General features: G+C 36.1%; 1 protein-coding gene across 1 annotated transcript in view; it reads left to right on the top strand.

Moving 5' to 3' along the window:
• The window catches only part of brinp2 (bone morphogenetic protein/retinoic acid inducible neural-specific 2), a 415,139-nt gene that overhangs the window by 246,807 nt on the left and 152,215 nt on the right, over positions 1-16,117 (top strand). Inside the window, exon 4 of the mRNA XM_059344321.1 lies at positions 9,899-10,080. Coding sequence (XP_059200304.1) covers positions 9,899-10,080 — 182 coding nt within the window. The remainder of the gene's footprint in view (positions 1-9,898; positions 10,081-16,117) is intronic.

Genomic DNA, 16,117 nt, shown 5'->3' on the forward strand with positions numbered 1-16,117 from the left:
GGAGAGGAGTCTGTCAAGGAGGATGGTGTGTGAGATGGTGTCGAAGGCCGCACTCAGATCAAGTAGGATGAGGATGGAGAGGAGACCGGAATCAGCTGCAAGGAGGAGGTCGTTGGTGATTTTGAGTAGTGCAGTTTCAGTGCTATGGAGAGGTCGGAAGCCGGACTGGAATTGTTCAAAAATGTCATTGCGGGAAAGGTGGGAATGGAGTTGAGTGGCAACAGTTTTTTCCAGAATCTTTGACAGAAATGGCAGATTGGAGATGGGACGGAGGTTGTTGGGGTCGTTGGGATTTGCACCAGGTTTTTTAGTATTGGGGTGACAGCAGCTGTTTTGAGGGGTGATGGGACAATTCCAGTAGTGAGAGAGGAGTGGATTATGTGTGTGATGAGGGGGGCCAGAGAGGGAATGGTGGCTTTGACAAGAGTAGTTGGAAGGGGGTCTAAGCGGCAGGTTGATGATTTTGATTTCTTGATGGTATCAGTAATTACAGAGAGTGGGGGGAGGGTAAATGCTGAGAGAGTGTGGGAGGGGGGCACAGATGGAAATAATGGAGATGAACTATGAGAGGCACTGGGAGCAAGTTGCTGGTGGATGTTGTGGATTTTAGTAGTGAATGAGGATAGAATAGTGTTGCAGGAGGCGGTAGAGTACATCTGTGGTGGTAGTGAGTCTGGAGGTTGAGTGGTGTTGCGGACGAGTGAAAAGAGGGCTCTTGAATTGCCATAGTTGGAACTGATTAGATCTGCGTAGTATGTGGATTTGGCCTTGGTAATGCAGTTCTTGTAGTGGAGTATGTGGTTATGATAGATTTCCTTGTGAACAGTTAGACCAGTCTTATTGTAGAGGCGTTCCAGGCGGCGTCCTATGGATTTGAGTTGTCTGAGAGCGGGCGTGAACCACGGTGAGGAGCAGGTGAAGGTGACAGATCTGGTTTTGAGTGGGGCGAGATAGTCCAGGAGATTATGGAGACTGTTGTTGTAGTGGAGGACCAACTCATCAGGGGTGGAAAAACTGTCTGCATTGGGGAGGGAGTCGATTCCAGAAGAGAGAGTGTCCAGGTTAATGTATTTAATGTTACGGAATGAAATAGTGCGTGGGAGACGGATTTTGGAGAGTGCAAGGTTGACTTTAAAGGAAACTAGCATGTGATCTGAAAAGGGGAGGGGAGTAGCTTTACAATTGATGGGGGAGAGACCAGAACAGCATATTAAGTCCAAGGTATGTCCTTTTAGGTGTGTCGGGAAGTTTGTGAGTTGCTGGAGTCCAAAGCTGTCTATGCAGGAGGTAAAATTCTTTGTCAGAGTGTTGCTGATATTGTCCATGTGGATATTGAAATCACCCAGGAGTAGTATGTTCGGAGAGAGTGTGGAGAGATGAGTCAGGAATATAGCAAAGTCGTCGAGGAACTCCTTTTTTGGCTTGGGGGGACGGTATATGGTGGAAAGGATGGTGGGGGTGGGGCCGGATAACTGTAGGGTGATGGATTCGAATGTGTGATAGGCAGGGGTGGGGACCGGCTGGACGTTCCACTTTTTGCGATGGATAATTGCGAGACCTCCACCCCTGCCAGAGTCACGTGGGCGACAGCTGTAAATAAAACCTGGAGGAGTGGATTCATTCAAAGTAGTGAAATCAGTGGGTTGTTGCCATGTTTCTGTTAAACAGATTAAATCCAGGTTATGGTCCTTGATGGTGTCCTGGATGAGCTGTCCCTTGCTTGTGAGTGAGCGGATGTTTAGTAGTGCAAAGTTGGCTGTGGTGTTTTCAAGTTTGAGGGATGATGGTGCAGGGGCACTGAGTTTTATGTAGAAAAGGTTATTTTTGTTTACAACTTTGAGAGTAGATTGCGGGCGGAGGGGTCTGACAGATATAATGGTTGTGATGGGGAAGGCAGCAACAGTGTGGGATGAGGGGTGCAGTGACAGCAGGGGCCTGTAGGGGGAGTAGGTAAGAGTAGTGGAATGAGAAGGCGCGGTAGAAGAAGAGGGGGGGACGCGTGTGGGTGTGTAAATGGTGCGCGTGTAAATGGACCCGTTTTTCAGCGTATGTCTCTTTTTATAGATACATAGATATATAGATATATAGATAAATAGATAAATAGATACAAAACTACCAAAAAAGACACAAATTACAATGCAGAAGAAGGAAAATGAGCAAAAAAGATCTGTAATGACCAAAAACTAGAAACAAAACTACCAAAATAGAAGTAAAATGACCAAAAAAGACGTATAGTAACCAATAAAAAGATGCAAAATGAACAAAAAAGACGTATAATGACCAAAAAAGACAGAAATCCCAGAGCAGAAGAGATTAAATGGACCCGTTTCTCAGCATATGTCTCTTTTTATTGAATTCTTCCCTGGTTTCTGAGCAGAGCAGTAAATCACAACAGAATCTGTGAGCATATCGATCGTTTTCGCCTCACAAAACACGACTGAGACGGTTCAAAGTGACGACCTCATGATACTGATACTCTGCTGACCCAGGTCCTCTCATACCACATATACCAGTACATTTATACACTTGGCTGTGGCTTTTTGTAGAGAATTGATAGTGAGTCTAAACATCATCAGAGTCAAGGCTCGTTTCTTACATCAGTAAAACCCTCTAATATGTAGTGAATGTTTAAAAACAGACAGGACTATATAAGGGATGTATAATGGGCTTTAAAGGAGGACAAAACAACATTATCTGGAGAAAATGTTGCCCATAAATCTTCACAAATAAAAGACACGTTGGTACAACCCTTCACATAGAATACACTGTAAAAAATGTGTTTAAAAACCAGATCAAACAGTAAATCTGAGGGAAATGATCTTGCTGCATGGACAGATAATTTACCTTGACAAGATTTATTAAATTCAGATTATTAAATCTAGAAATAAGCATGTTGAACACTTAAAATAATAAATTAACTCTTAAAACCAGATAAAGTAAAGCTGCCAGCAGTGATGAACTGGCCCGAGCAGAGAGACCTGATGATTACACGTCTTTTTTGTTCATTTTGTGACTTTTTATTGGTCATTATACATCTTTTTTGGTAATTTTGTGTCTATTTTTTCGTCATTACACATATTTTTTGTCCATTTTGTATGTATTTTTTTGGTCAATATACGTCTTTTTTGTTTATTTTGTGACTTCTTATTGGTTATTATATGTCTTTTTTTGGTCATTATACATCTTTTTTTGGTAGTTTTGTGTCTATTTTTTGGTCATTACACATATTTTTTGTTCATTTTGCGTCTTTTTATTATTTATTATACGTCTTATATGTCTTTTGGTCATTTTGTGTCTATTTTTTGGTCATTATATGTCTTTTTTGGTAATTGTGTGTCTATTTTATGGTGAATTTGTGTCTTTTTTGGTAGTTTTGTATCTATTTTTTGGTCATTACATGTCTTTTTTGTTCATTTTGTGTCTTTTTATTGGTTATTATTTGTCTTTTTTGGTCATTTTACGTATTTTTGGTCGTTTTTTGACTATTTTTGGTAAATTTGTGTCTTTTTTGGTAGTTTTGTATCTATTTTTTAGTCATTACACGTCTTTTTTGTTTATTATGTGTCTTTTTATTGGTTATTAAATGTCCTTTTTGGTCATTATACGTCATTTTTGGTAGTTTTGTGTCTATTTATTTCATTTATTTTTTGATTTACTGTTTTATCTGGTTATTTTTAGACACACCTTATTTTTTCCAGTGTATAAAGCAGGTCCTGTCCCTCTGATATGAGTTAGCGTTGCCTCTCTTATCTGTGAATGTCTGCTCAGGAGCATCAGCGTGGGAGACAGCAGAGATGAAGCAGCAGCAGACTGATAGTTAGATTCTATATGTAATTAACAGCCTGGACTAAATGGGCTGCTCCAGTCTGCATACTGATGAGAGCGTGCTTCTGCTAATGCACACATACCCACTCTTTTGTTTCTACACTTTTGTTCTTGTGTTTCGTCTCTTTCTTGCTTTGCTTTTTATGTCTGTCTCTCCAGCCAGGCGTACACTGAGCTGGGAACTATATATATATTTTAGTTTTTAACCCTCTGAGGTCTATAATCGTGCCGTCCTGATCAGAAAAAAACTAGATCACATGGAGCACAAAAAAATAGATATGAAACTACCAAAAAAGACGTATAATGACCAAAAAAGACACAAATTACAAAGCAGAAGAGTGATTACATTGACCTGTTTCTCAGTATATGTCTCTTTTTATAGAAAAAATAGATACAAAACTACCAAAAAAAGACATATAATGACCAAAAAAGACACAAAATAACTTAAAAAAGACACAAAATGGCAAAAAAAACACCAAATTGCAGAAAAAACAAAATTACTTAAAAAAATACACAAAATTACAAAAGGACACAAAATTACAAAAAAAGATACACATTTTTTTTTAAAAAGACACAAAATGGCCAAAAAAAGACACAAAATTATTTTAAAAAGACACAAAATTACAACAAAAAAAACACCAAATGACAGAGAAAACCTAAATTACTTTAAAAAAAGACACAAAATGACCAAAAAAGACACTAAATGACTGAAATTATTTTTGGCCTCAATATGTTGATCAAGTAGGTTAAAGTGAGAAAATAATTGTAAAGGTGAACATTTTTAATGTGGTACATGAAGGGCAAAATCAAAAGTATTTAAAAACGGCTAAAATAGGCTCAGAGGTTCATAATAAATGACCTGTTAAAACCAGATAACTGAAGTAAAGTGTTGCAGGATGAAGCCCAGAGTTAGTTAACGTTCTCCTGGTTCCCTCGTCTCACAGTCAGTGTCTGTTAGAAAGGGTGACATGTCTGAATAAGGTGGTTAACGCTCTATCGTGTCTTAAAAACAAGCAGCTAAAATGTGTTTAAATGAGACGACGGAGGTTAAATGTCCTCAGCAGCTTGGTGCTGGTGAGTCATGAGGCTCTTATGTCTTCCTTTGGAGCCCAACATTTGCTTTTTTCTTCTGGTGATTGCATTTACGCTTCAAAAATCATAAAAGGAGTGCTTAGCAAAATGTGTATAAGTATGAGTATCATAAGCTTTTGTCTCCCACAGAGATAATTTTCTGCAATATTCCAAAGTTGAATAGAAAAACCCACTGCAACATTCTTGACTTGATGAATTTAAAAAAAAGAGAGTTATTAATTAGTTATATAGCAATGAAAGATGCTTGGTCATGACTTCTATTTATCATACTTTATCATCTTGTAACTAGTTCGGCTTCTTTTCTTGCAACAAGTTCACAAAATTACTTAAAAAAGACACAAAATGACCAAAAAAGATACAAAATTATTAGAAAAAGACACAGAATTACTAAAAAAAGACACAAAATGACCACAAAAGACACAAAATTATTAGAAAAAGAGACAAAATTACTATAAAAAGACACAAAATTACTAAAAGACACAAAATTACAGAAAAAAACTAAATTACTTAAAAAAAGACAAAATTAACAAAAAAAGACAAAATTACAAAAAAAGACACAAAATTACCAAAAAAAGACACAAAATTATTTTAAAAAGACACAAAATGACCAAAAAAGACACAAAATTATTAGAAAAAGAGACAAAATTAACAAAAAAAGACACAAAGTTACCAAAAAAAAGACACAGAATTACTAAAAAAAAAAAGACACAAAATTGCATTACATAACAATTATGTAATGCAATTACATAAATGGTTAAATGGTTATTTTGTGTCTTTTTTTGTCGATTTGTGTCTTTTTCTTTTATAGTCATTTTACGTCTATTTTGGTCATTTTACATCTTTTTTTGGTCAATTTGTTGTTGTTTTCTTCAATGCATTTTAATGCCTGCAACTAAAGGTACATTTGTTTGGACAAATATAATGATAACAACAAAAATAGCTGATAAGAGTTTAATTTTAGAGCTGATATCCAGACATTTAACATGGTTTTATTGATAATAACAAAAATGATTATCAATTGTGTCTTTTTGTTGGTCATTTTACGTCTTTTTTGGTAATTTTGTGTCTTCTTATTGGTCAAATTATGTCTTTTTTTTGTCGATTTGTGTGTCTTTTTTTTGGTCAACTTGTGTCTTTTAAAGTCATTTTACGTCTATTTTGGTCATTTTACATCTTATTTTGGTCTATTCGTTGTTGTTTTCTTCAAATAAAATGATAACAACAAAAATAGCTCACAGGAGTTTAATTTAAGAGCTGATATCTAGCCATTTTCCATGGTTTGATTGATAATAACCAAAATCATTATCAAAATAAAACCATGGAAAATGTCTAGATATCAGCTCTTAACAGGCATTAAAACGAACAAGAAATTGAACAAAACAAGGGTTGTCTATTTATTTAGAACGGACACAGTAGTTTACTCTACAGTAAGCAGCAAATCCAGATTAAATTGTCAATTTGAATGATGCCTTACAGATTTAGAGCTGAACAATGGTCATTTTAATCTTATCTATAACATATAACAGGATTATAAACTGAGAGCAGTGAAGGCACCATGTTTTGTTCCTGTGGGACCCTTTATAGTGGATAAATATAGGCCATGCTCATCATTTGAACACTCGAGTACAATCAATGAAGGCAAACACAGTGTAATCAAGTAGAGCGGAAGAGGGCAAATATTGTGCTCTGAGTAATTTCCGTCACAGTGTGTGAAAATTAACCAAATACCCAAAGATTGAACCCCAGAGGTTCCTCTTTTAGTTTCTCTCTGGTTTTCTGAACGGCTGTAAAATCTCTGGAGCTCTTCAGTTTCTTGTTCATTTTAATGTCTGGTACAACTAAAGGTATATTTGATTGGACAGATATATTGATAACAACAACAATATCTGATAAGAGTTTAATTTAAGAGCTGATATCTAGACATTTAACCCTTTGATGCACAACATGGTCACATTCATTCCCTTCATGTTATTTAATGCTGCTGTGTGTTTCTGTTCTCTATCTTTTGATATCAACTTATTTTATGATTGAATATTCCAAGTATTCTTTAAATATCTTGTTTTTTATAACAACAGATCACTTTTTTCCATTTTGCTTCTCATACTTTTTGAAGAAATAACGTTTGTATTATTATATAGCTAACTACATGGCTAAGTAGCTTGCTAAGCTAACTACTTAACCAAGAAGTCAGCTCAGTAGTTAGCTTAACAAGCTACTTAGCTAACTATATAACCAAGAAGTTAGCTAAGTAGTTAGCTTAACAAGCTACTTATCTAACTATTTAAGCAGGAAATGAGCTAAGTAGTTAGCTTAACAAGCTACCTAGCTAAAAAATGGATATGGATCATTTTTTACTCATGTTGTGCATTAGAAGAGTAGTGATGCAAAAAGGGATTTAAAAAAAACAATAAAGGGAAACATAAAATTATTATATATTTTTTATATTAAATATTGAATGATGAAAATAATTTATTGCAAAGATATAGAACATAAAAACTCACACATATCAGGTCACTTTAGACCCATGTTGTGCATCAAAAGGTCAATATCAATTGAATTAATACAAATAATGTGCTTTGTTCAAGAAAAAGTCTAATTTTTGTCTGTTTAGCAGACAGACACTTTGGGGGAGGTAATTACACACTTACTTACTTACACAGTAGCTGTGTTCCCATTAAAATTTGAAATGTTGCTTTTGTGGTGGAAAATCTTAGGAGACAACAAACGTTTCTAGAAAGATAGCCCTGTGTGGGATTTATTGACAAAGAATCACAAAACAGATACAATATTCAGGATACACAAAAACAGGTCCTTGGTTCAAACAGCAACTACGTAATTTTTTAATATTACTCATACTATTATACATAATGTTCATGCGTCAGGTCTCTAGCTTTCCTGTTATTATTCCAAATGGTGCAGTGGGATTTCCTAAATCAGAGCTGCTCATATCTTAATCAAACAGGAGGGTCATGCATATTTCAACTGCAATAGAAACTTATAGATAATGCAAATTCCATCAACTGGTTTGTACACAGGATCATGCAATAGGCAATAGGCACAGGGTGAAAAATAAATGGGTTACAAAAATTGTGGGATAAAAAACAAAAAACAACTAGAAAGTCAAGAGAAATGTCTCTTTCAGTTATTCCTCCTTATCAGTTACCCACAAGCATGTTATGAACTATTACAGATTACGATTACAGCACGTAAAAATTACTAAAAAAAGACACGAAATTACCAAAAAAAGACAAAAAATATTTTAAAAAGACACAAAATTACCAAAAAAAGACACAAAAATTATTCTAAAAATACACAAAATTACTAAAAAAAGACACAAAATTACAAAAAAAGACATAAAATTACCAAAAAAAGAGACAAAATTATTTTAAAAAGACACAAAATTAACAAAAAAGACACAAAATGACTAAAAAAAGACACAAAATGACAAAAAAAGACACAAAATGACATAAAAAACTAAATTACTTTAAAGAAAATACACAAAATTACCAAAAAAAGACACAAAATTACAAAAAAAAAAGACACAATATTATTTTAAAAAGACACAAAATTACCGGAAAAAAAAAGACAGACAAAAACTAAATTACTTAAAGCAAAAGACACATAATGACCAAAAAAAGACACTAAATGACTGAAATGATATTTGGCCTTAATATGTTGATCAAGTAGATGAAAGTGAGAAAATAATTGTCAGATCATATCGGTGAAAATTTTTAATGTGGTACATGAAATCAAAAGTATTTAAAAACGTCTAAAATAGGCTCAGAGCCCAGAGGGTTAAAATAATAATTAAAACATAATTACAAAATTCGTGGGATAAAAAACAAAAAACAACTAGAAAGTCAAGAGAAATGTCTCTTTCAGTTATTCCTCCTTATCAGTTACCCACAAGCATGTTATGAACACCGTCAGAGGACAGAGAAAAGTTCAACGTGCTGTGGTTCGTCTTTGTTAATGTTCCGATAATTGACTGATGAAAGCGAGCGAAGCAAAAGCAAATTATATATTATCTGCATCGCAGCAGACAGACCACAAAACCACAGTGAGACAGTTGAGGCCTGCCAAAGAAATGTCAAATGCAGAATGTCATTTGAGTGGGGATAACATCAGCCCACTGCTCCGGCGTGGTGAACTGTTTAAAGCCATTTTCTCTCCGTGAGCACATTAAAGAGATTTAATACACTATTTAATACAGTTAAAAATAACAGTAGCTTCCTCCATAATCACAGACAAACTTCAGAAGCCTGGAAACCAGGAGGCATTTTGGGGTAAAAGTGTTTTCTTGGTTGTTCCTGTTGTATTTTTTTGTGCTGAATCCATTTCTGCCAGATGTCAAGCTGTAAAAGTTATCGTTTAGTCATAATTATTGATTAATTAGCATAATGATTGATTAGTCGCCCAATATTAGAAATGGCTATAATTTTCCAATTTGTGAATATATTATAAATGGTTGTTTGGTATCATTGTAAAGGGAGCATCCAGAAATAAACCAGAAATTACACACATTTTACCACAATTTTGGCCTAAACTATGTAGTTTATGTCATGGGTCTCAAACTTGCGGCCCGCGGGCCAACTGTGGCCCTCGTGACGATATTTTGTGGCCCCCACCTTGATATGAAAGTTTAATGTGAGTTTTATATGAATGGCACTTTACTGTGTTGTGTGTGGAAGGTTTTTTTGGTCATTTTGTGTTTTTTTTTGTTGGTATATTTGTGTCTTTTTTAAATAATTTTGTCTTTTTTGGTCACTTTGTGTCTTTTTTTGGTCATTTTGTTTCTTTTTTAAGTAATTTTGTTTTTTTAATGTCATTTTGCCAACAACTGCAATACTTAATAGACTCTGCCAATTCAGGAAACGTATAATAATACACCTATACTATTTCCCATATTCTGCCCTGTCTATAATAAAGTTTAAGTGACTTAAAAAGCGACTATATTAATCGATTGCTTATCGATCCACAGGAGAGGAGTCTTTGACCATTTTCCTGGACAAGCAGAAACTGAATAAGAAGTCTGAGGGGAGCAGCAACAGCTCGGTGGTGTCTCTGGAGCTGCTCCATCAGCTGGCTGCTTCCTACTTCACAGATCGAGAGAGCACCCTGAGGAGACTGCACCACCTGCAGATAGCCACCTCCGCTATCAAGGTACCGTCTATAATACATACGATAGCCACCTCCGCTATCAAGGTACCGTCTATAATACATACGATAGCCACCTCTGCTATCAAGGCACCGTCTATAATACATACGATAGCCACCTCTGCTATCAAGGTACCGTCTATAATACATACGATAGCCACCTCTGCTATCAAGGCACCGTCTATAATACATACGATAGCCACCTCTGCTATCAAGGCACCGTCTATAATACATACGATAGCCACCTCTGCTATCAAGGCACCGTCTATAATACATACGATAGCCACCTCTGCTATCAAGGCACCGTCTATAATACATACGATAGCCACCTCTGCTATCAAGGCACCGTCTATAATACATACGATAGCCACCTCTGCTATCAAGGTACCGTCTATAATACATACGATAGCCACCTCTGCTATCAAGGCACCGTCTATAATACATACGATAGCCACCTCTGCTATCAAGGCACCGTCTATAATACATACGATAGCCACCTCTGCTATCAAGGCACCGTCTATAATACATACGATAGCCACCTCTGCTATCAAGGCACCGTCTATAATACATACGATAGCCACCTCTGCTATCAAGGCACCGTCTATAATACATACGATAGCCACCTCTGCTATCAAGGCACCGTCTATAATACATACGATAGCCACCTCCGCTATCAAGGCACCGTCTATAATACATACATAGCCACCTCTGCTATCAAGGCACCGTCTATAATACATACATAGCCACCTCTGCTATCAAGGTACCGTCTATAATACATGCGATAGCCACCTCTGCTATCAAGGCACCGTCTATAATACATACGATAGCCACCTCTGCTACCAAGGTACCGTCTATAATACATACGATAGCCACCTCTGCTATCAAGGCACCGTCTATAATACATACGATAGCCACCTCTGCTATCAAGGCACCGTCTATAATACATACGATAGCCACCCATGCTATCAAGGTACCGTCTATAATACATACGATAGCCACCTCTGCTATCAAGGTACCGTCTATAATACATACGATAGCCACCTCTGCTATCAAGGCACCGTCTATAATACATACGATAGCCACCTCTGCTATCAAGGCACCGTCTATAATACATACGATAGCCACCTCTGCTATCAAGGCACCGTCTATAATACATACGATAGCCACCTCTGCTATCAAGGCACCATCTGTAATACATACGATAGCCACCTCTGCTATCAAGGCACCGTCTGTAATACATACGATAGCCACCTCTGCTATCAGGGTACCGTCTATAATACATGCGATAGCCACCTCTGCTATCAAGGCACCGTCTATAATACATGCGATAGCCACCTCTGCTATCAAGGTACCATCTATACATGCGATAGCCACCTCTGCTACCAAGGTACCGTCTATAATACATGCGATAGCCACCTCTGCTATCAAGGTACCATCTATACATGCGATAGCCACCTCTGCTACCAAGGTACCGTCTATAATACATACGATAGCCACCTCTGCTATCAAGGTACCGTCTATGATACATACGATAGCCACCTCTGCTATCAAGGCACCGTCTATGATACATGCAATAGCCACCTCTGCTATCAGGGTACCGTCTATAATACATACGATAGCCACCTCTGCTATCAAGGCACCGTCTATAATACATACGATAGCCACCTCTGCTATCAAGGTACCGTCTATAATACACACGATAGCCACCTCTGCTATCAAGGCACCGTCTATAATACATACGATAGCCACCTCTGCTATCAAGGTACCGTCTATAATACATACGATAGCCACCTCTGCTATCAAGGTACCGTCTATAATACATACGATAGCCACCTCTGCTATCAAGGTACCGTTTATAATACATACGATAGCCACCTCTGCTATCAAGGCACCGTCTATAATACACACGATAGCCACCTCTGCTATCAAGGTACCGTTTATAATACATACGATAGCCACCTCTGCTATCAAGGCACCGTCTATAATACATACAATAGCCACCTCTGCTATCAGGGCACCGTCTATAATACATACGATAGCCACCTCCGCTATCAAGGTACCGTCTATAATACATACGATAGCCACCTCTGCTATCAAGGCACCGTCTATAATACATGCGATAGCCACCTCCGCTATCAAGGTACCGTCTATAATACATACGATAGCCACCTCTGCTATCAAGGTACCGTCTATAATACATACGATAGCCACCTCCGCTATCAAGGTACCGTCTATAATACATACGATAGCCACCTCTGCTATCAAGGCACCGTCTATAATACATACGATAGCCACCTCTGCTATCAAGGCACCGTCTATAATACATACGATAGCCACCTCTGCTATCAAGGCACCGTCTATAATACATACGATAGCCACCTCTGCTATCAAGGCACTGTCTATAATACATACGATAGCCACCTCTGCTATCAAGGTACCGTCTATAATACACACGATAGCCACCTCTGCTATCAAGGCACCGTCTATAATACATACAATAGCCACCTCTGCTATCAAGGTACCGTCTATAATACATACGATAGCCACCTCTGCTATCAAGGTACCGTCTATAATACATACGATAGCCACCTCTGCTATCAAGGTACCGTTTATAATACATACGATAGCCACCTCTGCTATCAAGGCACCGTCTATAATACACACGATAGCCACCTCTGCTATCAAGGTACCGTTTATAATACATACGATAGCCACCTCTGCTATCAAGGCACCGTCTATAATACATACAATAGCCACCTCTGCTATCAGGGCACCGTCTATAATACATACGATAGCCACCTCTGCTATCAAGGTACCGTCTATAATACATACGATAGCCACCTCTGCTATCAAGGCACCGTCTATAATACATACAATAGCCACCTCTGCTATCAAGGCACCGTCTATAATACATACGATATTATAATACATGCACTAAACAAGAGACTATTACAGTACATATCCACATATATATATGGGTGATTGTCATGAAGCCAGTCTAAGTTCTGTCTGTGAAGATTATAAGGACAAACTTTATAAAACTAAATATATTTCACTTTTATATGAATGAATAATATAGCCATAATGAGGCACAATTCATTGTTTTGTGTTAAAATAATATTTTTGGACATATTTTTGATTCACAAATGCATTACTGTAAGGCGTCCAGATAAAAATGTCATGGTTTCCCCCACACTTATATACAATAAATATTTAATAAACTTTATAAAAATAAATATACATTTGTTTAAAATTGTATAATTTACCAGAATAAAATCAAACATAACGTTTTTTTTAACAATGTATGAAGAACAAAATGTGAATGAATACAGTTATTATAGAATTACGGTAATGATAGAATTGTTTTTAGAATTGAATTGAAATATAAAATGTGTATATTTTAATAAAATACATTTTGGGGATATCAGGTACCCTTGAGCACATTTTACCCTCTATGATACGGTGTTGCCCCATTTTTGGCCTGTCAGATTTCTATCATGCATATTTTTGAGAGATGCAATACTTTAAAAAAGAGGGAAGAGTATAGGGAACCAATAGCAATGCTTTAATTTGTCACATGACCTCCAGGAGGCCATATTGAAACACTATTTTGCAGACTTTTCCAAAGGAAACAGCTTTGACATTTTGCGGCAAAAAAATCACTCAAAACGTCATTTCCTGGCCATTTTCCATCTGGAAAAAACATATATTACTACTGATTAATTTAGCATTTTTTTGGTAAGTTTACATGTTTTTGGAGTCATTTTGTGACTTTTTGGGGAAATTTTGCATCTTTTTTGGTAATTTTTTTTATGTTTTTTGGGGTCATTTTGTGACTTTTTTGGTCTTTTTTGGGTAATTTTACATGTTTTTGGGGGTCTGATAGGTGAGTAAACCTTAATTTCTGATAGTTTCATCCACTTAGATTGTTGAAGACATTAATTTCAATGGGTCGTTGGTTCAATGGTACAATGTTTCCTACAAGCAACATTCAGACTAGAAACCGGTTAAAAAAGGTCCTTTTATGATGTTTTTAAATTTAAAATGTTCTGTATTGTTCCCTGTTGAAGCTACTGGATCTTTTACACGTTTGTTAAATACATTACCATAAAATTAATTTTAGAAAGTTTCTTTTTCACACTTCAATGTTTTTCTAACTGGCATCAACAGCGTACCATAGAGGTTTAAGTGATAAAACAGATATACAACCAGATACAATATTCAGGATACACAAAAACAGGTCATTGGTTCGAACAGCAACTCCGTAGTTTTCAATATTACTCGTATTATTATACCTAATGTTGGTGTGTCAGGTCTCTTGCTTTCCTGTTATTGTTCCAAATGGTGCAGTGGGATTTCCTAAATCAGAGCTGTTCATATCTGTGTTGCAAAGGGAAAAAAACAACTTTTTTATTATTTTTTATTTAGAAATGTGTTACGGTAATGAATTTTGCTCACAGTGTCTCTAAAAATGTCCAAAGATACCCTAATTTAAATATATATATATATATATTATAAATTCATATTAAACAGTGACTGTAGATTGTATTTGTTATAAAGGGTCAAATAAAATATGTATTCAATGCTCTTGTATTTTTGCTCTGAGCTGCACCATGTTCATGAGAATCACCCTTATATATTGTTTACTTTGAAGCAGAAAATGTCTGTTTCAGTATCTGGCTGCTGTTTATTTGCTTCCTGTAGACTGTTTGCAGTTCTCTCCCGCTCCACAAACAACCACCCATCAAGGTAGACACGCCAACATTAACGCTCCTATAAAACTGTCCCTTCACGATATATTACTCCGCGCTGCACCTACAACAAATAGCTCTGCTTGCTCTCAATGTATGCACACAAACAATCTTTTTTAAAGATTATTTTCAAGGTGCATCATTGCTCAAAAAGCTGGGGGAGAGACGAGAAAAAGAGAGAGCATGCAAGGGCATTTTTTTTAGAAATGGCAGGCTGGATTAAAAGCAAACTGCAACCCACAGAGGCACTAAAGTGAGGCAAATGTCAAGTTTCTTTAAAGTCCCAGTGGGAAAAGCATATTTGTGCATACTGTACTGTACTGTAAGCCATCTGGACTGGAAACAGGCTGCTGCTGCTGCTGCTGCTGCTGGGGGTTAAAACACCTGCTAATTATCACCGGGGCTGTTAAAAGCTGTGGGATTTTGGCACAAAGTGGCTCTGACTCCATGTTTGAGTGTTTTAATACCACGTTTAGTTCTTTTTATGGACTCACAGCTTCATTTTATTCACCTGAACACTCAATACGCTGTAAACCAGGGGACTCAAACTTTTTATAATTGTGGCCCTCGTGACGATATTTTGTGGCCCCCACCTTGATATGAAAGTTTAATGTGAGTTTTGTATAAATGGCACTTTACCGTGTTGTTGTTTTTTTAGTAATTTTGTGTCTTTAAAAATAATTTTGTGTCTTTATTGGTCATTTTTGTTTCTTCTTTAAGTAATTTTTTTAGTCATTTTGTGTCTTTTTTGGTAATTTTGTGTCTTTTTTAAGTACTGTAATTTTTTTTCTGTCATTTTGTGTCTCTTTTAAGTAATTTTTTTTCTGTTTTTTTTTAAATATAATTTTGTGTCTCTTTAAAATAATTTTGCGTCTTTTTTGGTCATTTTTGTTTCTTCTTTAAGTAATTTAGTTTTTTTTCTGTCATTTTGTGTCTTTTTTGTCATTTTGTGTCTTTTTTTGTCATTTTGTGTCTTTTTTGGTCATTTTGTGTCTTTTTTAAATACTGTAATTTTTTTTCTGTCATTTTGTGTCTCTTTTAAGTAATTTTTTTTCTGTTTTTTTTTTATAATTTTGTGTCTTTTTAAAATAATTTTGTGTCTTTTTTGGTCATTTTTGTTTCTTCTTTAAGTAATTTAGTTTTTTTTCTGTCATTTTGTGTCTGAAAAAACACTAAATTACTTTAAAAAGACACAAAATGACAGAGAAGGACACAAAATGACCAAAAAATACACAGAATTACCAAAAAAGTCACAAAATTACAAAAAAAAAAGACACAAAATGACAGAAAAG

This window comes from Centropristis striata, chromosome 11 (genome assembly GCF_030273125.1).
Source record: "Centropristis striata isolate RG_2023a ecotype Rhode Island chromosome 11, C.striata_1.0, whole genome shotgun sequence".
Taxonomy (NCBI): Eukaryota; Metazoa; Chordata; class Actinopteri; order Perciformes; family Serranidae; genus Centropristis; species Centropristis striata.